Genomic DNA, 10,839 nt, shown 5'->3' with positions numbered 1-10,839 from the left:
CCAAAAAAATGGCTCCTCACCAGCACCCTCGCTCTGGTAAAAACCTGTTCATGCTGTAGAACGCCTTCCTCATCAATGCATTTCCTTTGGCACGAGGAGTCGGTCCGGCTGGCATGCGTGTGCACGGCCGCGCAGAAGAGCATGGAAGCGGATACCGCCATTGATGGCGGAGGCAGGGAGAGGAGCAGGCGGGCGAGCAGATGCCGCCATTGATGATGGTGAACAAGGATCAGAGTAGTGGCAGTGGTAGTGCTGGTGCTATTACTGTGAGCAGGACGACTCTACCCCTCGTGCCGCTTTTGGCCGGCAGCGGTTGAGAGTGGCCGCACCCGCCCCATCGCATCACACCCGCACGCACCTAGTACCGCCGATCCGACCGCCATTACCACCCATCGCCCGCACGAAGCTTCCTGCCACCTTCCTCGCCCCCTGGCCTGCGCGGCGCGGCGCGGCGCGAGTGCTGCTGCTGCGGCTACAAGTACTCGTGGCGGGACGCCAGGCGTGCCCTTCCCACCTGCCCACCACCACCACCACCTCTGCCCCCCTCACCCAACCACCCCCTCCACTCCCCTCTCCGTCCGGTGACTCACGAACCCGCCGCCCGCCGCCGGAGACAGGGAACTCCGGGGGAGGCGGCGCGGCGCGTGCGTGGCGGCGGCTTTGCGTTTGGGCTTGGGTCTGGGTTCTGTGTTGTGTTGATTGGTTCGTTGCGGGGCGGAGGGAATCCCGGCTCCGCACGCTAACAACCGCCTCGCCCCAAGGCCAAGCAAGAGATCTCGCCCCGGACGCCAGCGACATCTGTGGGCGTGCGCGGGGTATAAGACCGCGTCCTCGCCGTCCCCGGGGCGGATTCCGCGAGGCCGCCTCTCGATTTCGCATTGCTGAGATCGCCGCCGGCGGAGGGGGCCTTCCGTCAAAGGCGACTCCTTTCCTCGGCGCGGTCCGCGATGGGCGAGGCGGGGCACGACGCGCCGGCGGTGAAGGAGGAGGGGAAGGGGGAGATGGCGGCGCCGTTCCCGGCGTGGGCGCGGACGGTGGAGGAGTGCGAGAAGCGGTTCGGGACGGACCGTGACCGCGGGCTGTCGTCGTCGGAGGCGGCGGCGCGGCTGCGCGCGCACGGGCCCAACGAGCTGCTGGAGCACCCGGGCCCCTCCGTGCTGCAGCTCGTGGCGCAGCAGTTCGAGGACACGCTGGTCCGCATCCTCCTCGCCGCCGCCGCCGTCTCCTTCGCGCTCGCGCTCTCCTCGTCGGCCGGCGCGCTCACGCTCTCGGCCTTCGTCGAGCCGCTCGTCATCTTCCTCATCCTCGTCGTCAACGCCGCCGTCGGGGTGTGGCAGGAGACCAACGCCGAGAAGGCGCTCGAGGCGCTGCGCCAGATCCAGTCCGACCACGCCGCCGTGCTCCGCGACGGCGAGTGGGCGCCCGCCCTCCCTGCCCGCGACCTCGTCCCGGGCGACGTCGTGATGCTCCGCGTCGGGGACAAGGTGCCCGCCGACATGCGGGTGCTCCGCCTCGTCTCCTCCACGCTCCGCGTCGAGCAGGGCTCCCTCACCGGCGAGACCAACTCCGTCAACAAGACGGCCCACGCCGTGCCCGCCGAGGACGCCGACATCCAGGCCAAGGAGTGCATGGTGTTCGCCGGCACCACCGTCGTCAATGGCTCCGCCGTCTGCCTCGTCGTGCACACCGGGATGGCCACCGAGATAGGCAAGATCCACTCGCAGATCCACGAGGCCTCGCAGGAGGACGATGACACGCCGCTCAAGAAGAAGCTCAACGAGTTCGGCGAGGCGCTCACCAAGATCATCGGCCTCATATGCATCCTCGTGTGGCTCATCAACGTCAAGTACTTCTTGACCTTCGAGCTCGACGGATGGGTGCCCAGGAACATACGCTTCTCGTTCGAGAAGTGCACATACTACTTTGAGATCGCCGTGGCGCTTGCCGTCGCCGCCATACCCGAAGGATTGCCTGCTGTGATCACCACCTGCCTCGCCCTCGGAACGAGGAAGATGGCCGCCAAGAACGCGCTTGTCAGGAAGCTGCCCAGTGTGGAGACTCTCGGCTGCACCACCGTGATCTGCTCCGACAAGACCGGGACACTGACCACCAACCAGATGTCAGTCTCAAAGCTCGTTGCCATCGGTGATGCCCCAGGGAAAGTGAGGAGCTTCAAGGTGGACGGCACTTCGTATGATCCCCGTGATGGGAAAATTTATGACTGGCCTGCTGGGAGGATGGATGCAAATCTTGAGATGATCGCAAAGGTTGCCGCTGTGTGCAATGATGCCAGTGTCTCACATTCTTCAAACCAGTATGTTTCCACCGGAATGCCGACAGAGGCTGCTTTGAAGGTGAGGATTGGTACAGTTCATGCTATTCTCAGTTTCCTTGAATTTTACAGTATTTTAGTTCGAGAATACGGTGGTGCTTACTTGATCCAAAACTGAACAGTTTAGGATACAGTTATCACTGGAGTTTAGGTCGTGTCAGTTCAAATTCAGACAGTACTGATGTTGGAAGACATTCCATTCTTAGGCTCCCATGATGATTGATTTGTTGGTTGGTTTCTTGTAGGTCCTGGTTGAGAAAATGGGTGTACCTGAAGGAAAGAACGGTCTGTCGGTGGATCCGTCCGAGACATTAGGTAAGCATCAATGCATGCTTTCGAGCTTAGCATAACATAACTTACCATTTTGGTATTTTCTGATACGTGCTGCTGAGTTAACCGACAATTATATACTGAGAAATTTTGTGATATTGTTTGCTGTCAGGCTGCTGCCGATGGTGGAGCAATGCTGCCAAAAGGATTGCGACGCTCGAGTTCGACCGTATGAGGAAATCAATGGGAATCATTGTCACCTCCAAATCAGGAGGCAACACTTTACTTGTGAAGGTGTGAATGTCGTATCTCTTGCTATACGGCCATTTCCCACTGACATGTTAAATAAAATTATCCCGCGTTATAGCACCAATTGTTTTATGTTCGCTGGAGTGACACTAAGTGCATGATGATGTGTCCTGATGCAGGGAGCTGTTGAAACCTTGCTGGAGAGGAGTAGCCATATCCAGCTCCAGGATGGTTCAGTTGTGCCATTAGATGAGAAATCAAGAAAAGCTATTTTGGCTAGTCTCCATGAATTGTCAACAAAAGCTCTGCGGTGCCTCGGATTTGCATACAAGGAGGATCTTGGTGAATTCGCAACATATGATGGCGAATACCACCCTGCTCACAAGCTTTTGCTGGATCCAGCCAATTATGCGGCTATTGAAACTGACCTGATATTTGTTGGTCTTGCTGGCCTAAGGGTAAGACTGTGCTCCTCATTGTGGATATGTTTTGTAACCAATGCTGCTCTACACTTTATAATTTGTAATCTAGAAAAATATTTTGGCTGGGGACCATGATTTGTCAGTATGCTTTGCTGGATATGATTCCTTGCAATTGCTGACAAGTCTTTATTCTGAATGTTTTAACAGGATCCTCCGAGGGAAGAGGTCTTTGATGCTATTGAGGACTGCAGAGCTGCGGGCATCCGTGTTATGGTGATTACAGGAGACAACAAAGAAACTGCTGAGGCGATATGCCATGAAATCGGTGTATTTTCACCTGATGAAGACATTAGCTTGAAGAGCTTTACGGGGAGGGAGTTCATGGCACTTGAGGATAAGAAGACACTGTTGCGAAGGAAAGGTGGCCTTCTGTTTTCTAGGGCAGAGCCCAGGCACAAGCAAGAGATTGTGAGACTGTTAAAAGAAGACGGTGAGGTTGTTGCTATGACTGGAGATGGAGTAAATGATGCCCCTGCTCTAAAACTTGCTGACATTGGTATAGCAATGGGTATCACTGGCACTGAGGTATATTCTTAATGCACACAATGTTAACTGCTTTTGAACCACCTTTTTGGTTCTCTCTTGAATCAGGGGAAGTGCCCATTTTTCTATAATGTCAAATGAAAAAAGTTTGTACACACCGTACAACCTTACACCAGAGCGTGATTGCAAACCACAAGTTTAGCAGGCTTCACAAAACATACCTAGGCTGATCACAAATACTAAACTGTAGATGCGCTGTTGCAGAATTAAGAGAAAACTAGGAACCACCATCACATATTACATATTTCATGATCCAGAGCAGAGAATATAGGTGCTAACCCCTTTACAAGGTAGCATATCGGAATTATCCATCATTTTGCACTTTAGAGTCTTCAAGGTTTTCTGCTATAAAATCACTTCTTTCATTGGTTTTCCTGACAAAAACTATTGATATTTTCAAAACCATTGTTTGTCTTTCAACCTTTGTACTTCAGAAACCTCTGAAATGTATTGATACCAGCCCTAGCCCTCGCCTGTTACTGCTTTTAAGCTAACTACTCCCTCTGTAAACTAATGTAAGATCGTTTAGATCACTATCTTATATTAATTTACAGAGGGGGGTGCAAAATACTGTTTGAGTTGGACCAGTAAAACAACATTTGGTTGTCAGATTGTAAAGCACGACTTTAGAGGTTCTAAGAGAAGAGTGATATATGCAAAATTAGGCTTTTGTTCAGCTTATAATTTGGGCAGCAGCATCTGAAAAATCATTGTTTTTTTTCAGGTCGCCAAAGAGGCTTCTGACATGGTACTAGCTGATGACAATTTCAGTACCATTGTTGCTGCTGTTGGTGAAGGCAGATCTATTTACAACAACATGAAAGCTTTCATAAGGTTTGTGCACTGAGAGCCTTGCTCCCACTTCTTATTGGCAGTTTTGCGATTGCTTGCAATTTCAGTACCATATGACTTGCTAAAGCTAATGTTCCTGAATCGGGCATGAGTAGGACTGCTTGTGCCATCTATCTAGATTTTACATTCAGTTGTTGGAAAACATGATGCTGCTTGAGTATTCTGAAAGTCTTTCTTCACTGCTGCAGATATATGATTTCCTCAAACATTGGTGAAGTTGCCTCGATCTTCCTTACCTCTGCTTTGGGTATTCCTGAGGGGTTGATACCTGTTCAACTTCTGTGGGTAAATCTGGTCACTGATGGCCCCCCTGCGACTGCTTTGGGTTTCAATCCTCCTGACAAGGACATCATGAAGAAACCACCAAGGAGGAGCGACGACTCACTGATCACTCCCTGGATTCTGTTCCGTTATCTGGTAATTGATCACACCACATATCTGTTTGATCCCTTGTAGAAATCTCTGCCTTTCTTTCTTTTTGAGATTAATTTTTCTCACCGGCTATACATAACTTGCAGGTCATTGGCCTTTACGTGGGGGTTGCAACCGTTGGCATCTTTGTCATCTGGTACACCCATGGATCTTTCATGGGCATTGATCTCACTGGAGACGGCCACACACTTGTCAGCTACTCGCAGCTCTCAAACTGGGGCCAGTGCTCTACCTGGGACAACTTCACAGCCGCGCCCTTCACTGCTGGAGCTAGAACTTTCACCTTCGACGACAACCCCTGCGACTACTTCCAGGCAGGCAAAGTGAAGGCGACGACGCTTTCGCTGTCCGTGCTCGTGGCGATCGAGATGTTCAACTCGCTCAACGCCCTCTCTGAGGACACGAGCCTGCTGAGGATGCCTCCGTGGGTCAACCCGTGGCTGCTCCTGGCCATGTCGGTGTCATTCGGGCTGCACTTCCTCATCCTCTACGTGCCGTTCCTCGCGCAAGTGTTTGGCATCGTGCCGCTCAGCCTGAATGAATGGCTCCTGGTGCTGCTGGTGGCCCTCCCCGTGGTGCTCATCGACGAGGTCCTCAAGTTCGTGGGCAGGTGCACGACCGCCTCAGGCCCCAAGCGGCGTTTAAAAAAGCAGAAGGGCGAGTGAAGGAGGCGGCGGTGGCTAACAGCGGTTGTTCCAGACGCCGCGGTAACTAATCATCAACAAAAAAATTCCAATTTGTTCAGAATGTTCGGACCATATAACAGTGGTCGCCAAAGGAAGGATGTTTATTCAGCGTATAATATATATATAAGAAACTGAAGTAGATAAAAGGGTTCTTGAACAAAGCTCGCTTTTCGCGGAGACTGAACTTAGCAGCTCTGTTCTTGTTTCTTTTTAGTTGTTATAGGTTGCAAACCTTTGATTATATATCCTGTGAATTATATGTAGGTAGTGGTCCCTTGGTCTCTGAGTGTTGGAATATTGCTTTGTTTTTGCTGCGAGCTATTTGCCGAACTGGAGTGCAAATAATTATACATCACAAGGGAACAGACATTTCTGATTGCTGTTAATGCTGCTGTTTTAAATGTGTCTATGTATTTGCATATCCTATGAATTACAGTTCTTTGGAGCGTATGATGAGAAGAAGCAGAGTACTTAGTTGTGGTGATTTCATTGGTTGCTCTGTTGTTATCTGCTTTCAGATGCTGTAGTTCATACACCTGCAAGAACTTTTTTGTAGCACAACCTGCTTGTTCTCAAGCACAACTCCCAGCACAGGCCTCCTGCCACTTGTAGCAGTGAAGAACAGGCAATGCTTGTTAGCTATCGCTAATAGCTAGACTCAAATACCTTAGTTGGCTCCATGTTCAGAAGACACGAAGTTTTGGCTTGCCATTTCCTACACTAGGCGCTATGGAGCGGCAAAACCCTATTTGACGCATTTTGCGTAAAAGTGCTGGGGATTTGCGAAGGTTGGGAAGCGAGCGAATGCGAGTTGAGCCGACTCATTTAGTCCGGTTTCAAGCCTTCTAGAAGGCTCCAGTTCGGTTTTCACTTGTTTTCCATTTTCTTTTTCCGGCTGTTTCTTTTACCTGATTTCTTTAGTTTTTTATTATTATTTATTTTTCATTTTTCTCAGAAAGTTTCATTTTAACAAGTGTTTGGAATTTCAAAAATTGTTCAGAAATTTTCGAAATATGTTCATGTTCCATTTGTTTTTGGAATTTGAGAAAATGTTCTCATTAAAAATTGTCAGCATTTTCAAAAAATGTTTGGGAATTAAAAAAGTGCAAAAATTAATTTAAATTTTTAAAATGTTTCTATTTACAAAATTTGTTCACAAGTTCAAAAAATATTTTCATTTTAAAAATTTGTTTACAAATTAAAAAAATGTCGGCCAACGCTAGGCGCCGGCCGACCAGCCCGAGCGCTGGATAACTTGCCTTCCGCGCCGTAGAATTAGGATGCTCATAACCGCTAGATCCTGCCCTCCAGCGCCATCCCTTTGTCACACAACCTTTCCCGCACGCGCAACTTCGTTTCGCACGAGGCAGAAGCCAAAACTGCCTCCCGCTGGCCACGTCCTAGCCCGCCGTCGGCGAGCCATGAAGCTCGTGACCCTAGCAGTGTCATCTACTCCCTCCATTCCGAATTACTTGTCTTAGATTTGTCTAGATACGGGGTATCTACCACTAAAATGAGTCTAAATACGAATGTATTTAGACAAATCCAAGACAAGTAATTCAGAACAGAGAGAGTACCAGTTACAGCTTCATGGTCGCTAACTGCAGCCGCCTCAACACTTTCTTAGCGGCCACAACTTTCAAGGGCTACAATTCCTAGATTGTTCATGTCTTCGTTATTCATGGGTTTAATTGATACGAGATTTCGAATTATTTCAGAAGCCCGCTCTGCTTTTAAATCTAAAAGATCATTAACAGATTTCGCTATCTCTTTTTCATTTGAACCCAAAGTAACTCCTAAGTCGTTTGCCATATCAATAATCCCATGCTCGGTGAAATGCATAGTTGAACAACGCTTATCAAAAGACATATCTGTAGTTGCCTCGACATCTCGAAGCATGGCCACCCTCTTGGCGCGCGCTAACTGCATGTCATCTACATTTGGCTGACCCTGGATCCGACTGCTGACACGCCTGCCAGCCGTGACCGGATCCGAAATGCCACCGAAAGCGACAAGCTCCTCCATAGTCCTCTGCCGAGGTGTGTGATCCCTGCTCCGACGCCCTTCCCCAATTGCCGGTGAGGAGGGGTAAGGCGCGGTCGAGCGAGTATCCCCAGCCAAAGTAATGGGAGAAAGAGACCTTGGAGCCACCTGCTCAACAGTCTCACCCCCCCCCCCCCAAGCCATCAGCGCGGCGTAGAGAAGACATCGGAGAAGAAGATTTGCGGGCCTCCTGCCCACTCTCCTGGCCGTGCCACCCGGGACTGCCCCGTGGTGAGAGTACGCCTCAGGTCTCCACCCCGTGCCCCTCCTCCACAGGACTAGGAACCGCCGCGGGGCTGCGGGCCTCCTGCCCACGCCCCTCCCCCATAGTACTAGCAGCCTCCGTGGGTGTCCTGGGGCGGCGGGCCTCTTGCCCCCCCCCCACACACACACCAACGGTGTAGTGCTACTCGACAGATCATGTGGCCCGGAGTCGACCCTCGGAGACGCGTATGCAAATCAACAGCAGGGGCAACACTGGTGGTAACTCGAGTTCCTTTGGATCATCCCCCTCAACTCGGTTACTCCATAATCGACTAGGCGTAGACCACGCGCCAAAAGAACCAAACCGAAGTGAGGTCATCGGTGTCATGGAAGAAGGCGCCTCCTTGGCGGATGTGTCCGTCGTACCATGTGACGCCGGCCCCATAGCCGGCTCCCGTGGTGCGCTCTCAGGCCCCTTGTCCTGATTCCCGGGTGCACCATCACCCTCAGTCGTATCCATGTCCTGAATCTCATCTCCCTCCTGAATCTAAAGCTCAAGCACATATATGACTCCGACACGCGTCCACTTGACCACATCCGGTACGAACTCCAAACTGACTACACTGACAAGTAACCTCGTTGCTCCGTGTGCCCGAGTAAAAGGCATATCAACCTGTTCCGTCTTACCGATGATAGAACCCAAACTCCAAGCCACCAAGAAGTGATTAATATATTTGTGTGGTGTACCATAGAAGAGAACCCAGGACTTCTCTAAAGGTGTACCCTCGGGGTCCTTCTCCTTCCACTCATCAAAGGCCAAGATAATGTTTGTACTCTGTAATCTGCACATGCCATACTTAAGTGTATGTAACTGATTCTCCTTAGTGGGAAAATCAACCTTGTAAGTCTGGTGCTCCAACTTGACAAGGTCCCACTGATGGTTGCCTAGTACTAGGTCCTGCAACTGTCGCACAATCTGTGCCTCTGTTAAAGTCCCATTGGTAACCTTGACAACAGCAGTGAACGAGCTCTCTTGCACATGTATCACAGGTGCCACATCCGGTGACTCAAAAAACATAAGCTCCTGACAGCAAACTCCATAGATATTGACCACCGGCTTGGGGCCAGAAAGCAACGGACAGCCACCGGTTGTATGCTGCGATTTACAACAATAATCACACAATTCTGTGGTGCACTCCGCCACAAAATGTCCCGGCTCGCCACATCTATAACACGGTAGCTTCTTTTTCTTAATAACCCACTTTGATAACTTCTCACCATCACGTTTGTCCGGAACCTTTTTAGAACCTTCATCACCGCCCTTGACACCCGCGGTAGTGGTCACCGGAATGCTGACAGCTGCCAAGGCCCGGACTGTGTCTACAGCCACCTCGGGAAGAGCAGGCGCAGCCATCTGCATCGTAGCAACAGGTTCGGCCTGTGGCACCGCGGCCGTAGCAACAGGCGGTGGAGGAGGCCGCGGTGGAGGTGGGTGCCGCCCCCCTCCTCACCCACCTCGGAAAGTACAGTGAGCTCCTCGGTTAAACCGGTTCGTTGGGCCGGCCACCCCCTCGACAAAATTGCCGGGAGGACCTTGAAAGTCGCGCCCCGCTCCACCGCCATTGTGCCAACCATAACCACGTCCATCGCCTGACGAAGAACCACGGTGTTGTCCCTCACCGTACGCATCATATCCATCATCACCCCACTGACCATAGCAGTTGTAAGGGAAGCCGTCACCGATGTAGTTCCGTGCACCTCCGCCATAACCATCACGACCAGGGCCATTGCCACGCCCGGCGACTGGGGCACCGCCCCGCCCGGCAACAGGGGCAACCGGGGCACCTTCCCGTCCTGCGACCTGGGTGCCATCCCGCCCGGCTACCTGGGCATCGCTCCGCCCGGTGCCAGAGTCGCCGCCCCGCCCAGCGGCTTGACCAGTCGGCACCACTGGCTGCCTCACGGCGGCCCGGCCCGGGGCCGGAGCCACGGTCGCTCTTGCTGCAGCCGGTGCCGGGGGTGCAGCCCCTTGCTTGGATGGCGGCATATTTCCACGCCCCGCCATGGCGTCACCCGGCGGGCAGAATCTCCTAGCGGCGCGCCCTACCCCGAGCACAGGAAAACCAGGAGTGAAGGTACGGCGAACCCTAGGCGGAGGCGGACCGATCCCAATAGCCAGTCGATCGTCGCTCGGTGATTCAGAAAACACGTACGTAGGCTTCGATACGAGAATGCATGTTGGGCCACACGCCCAGTCACGCTCGATTCCGCACCGGCCCTATCAACCGCAGGCCCAACATGGCCCAATAGTTGATTCAAACGTGCTTGCCTGACCGCCTGGATCTCGGCCGCCCCGAAGGCCGCCGGCGCCGGCGGCTGCGCTGCCGCCCGGCCATTCCTCTTCTTCTTTCTAGTAACTCTTGTCCACGAATCCGGCACCAAAAAATCTGATAAAGTGATAGGCATAAGACATACCTTGGGGATCGAAAAAACAACATTTGGTCAAAAATGGAAAAAGAAAGAAAGAAGAATGGTAAAGTGTGAAAGGCTAACCGAGAGAAAAAGTAAACATTCCTTGGAACTCAAAGAGAAAAAATGGAAAGGGGAAAAACCAAAAGAGTAGGAAAGAAATAGCAAAAAACTATACAAGTAAAAAATGCAAAAATAATAATTAAAATAAAAGAAGTTAGAGAAATAAAAGGAATATAAAGCCGAAAGAATCCAGACAAAAAAACTACCATAAAAC

The 10,839-nt window shown here is 51.7% G+C and overlaps 1 protein-coding gene and 1 pseudogene across 1 annotated transcript; one reads left to right on the top strand and one right to left on the bottom strand.

Moving 5' to 3' along the window:
* Window positions 1-300: 300 nt before the first annotated feature.
* Window positions 301-6,232, top strand: LOC125544759 (calcium-transporting ATPase 4, endoplasmic reticulum-type). Its single transcript, XM_048708511.2, has 8 exons — window positions 301-2,354; window positions 2,578-2,647; window positions 2,775-2,896; window positions 3,031-3,309; window positions 3,481-3,858; window positions 4,601-4,710; window positions 4,917-5,145; window positions 5,247-6,232. Exons 1-8 carry the CDS (start codon window positions 948-950, stop codon window positions 5,823-5,825), a joined length of 3,174 nt encoding a protein of 1,057 aa, XP_048564468.2. The 5' UTR covers window positions 301-947; the 3' UTR covers window positions 5,826-6,232.
* A 3,368-nt stretch (window positions 6,233-9,600) lies between these two features.
* LOC147989756 (uncharacterized) lies at window positions 9,601-10,577 on the bottom strand (annotated as a pseudogene).
* Between the last annotated feature and the right edge of the window lie 262 nt (window positions 10,578-10,839).

The sequence above is a fragment of the Triticum urartu genome, chromosome 1A, assembly GCF_056163025.1.
Source record: "Triticum urartu cultivar PI428250 chromosome 1A, HENAU_Tu73, whole genome shotgun sequence".
Classification (NCBI taxonomy): domain Eukaryota; kingdom Viridiplantae; phylum Streptophyta; class Magnoliopsida; order Poales; family Poaceae; genus Triticum; species Triticum urartu.
Note: the sequence above shows the minus strand (reverse complement) of the source record. Positions and strands in the feature narration are given on the sequence as shown.

Bases quoted from the DNA above. Each gene is read 5' to 3' on its own strand.
- LOC125544759 (XM_048708511.2), top strand. From the start codon at position 948: ATGGGCGAGGCGGGGCACGACGCGCCGGCGGTGAAGGAGGAGGGGAAG. The intron at 3,310-3,480 runs GTAAGACTGTGC...ATGTTTTAACAG, and splicing joins TTGGTCTTGCTGGCCTAAGG to GATCCTCCGAGGGAAGAGGT. The intron at 3,859-4,600 runs GTATATTCTTAA...GTTTTTTTTCAG, and splicing joins TGGGTATCACTGGCACTGAG to GTCGCCAAAGAGGCTTCTGA.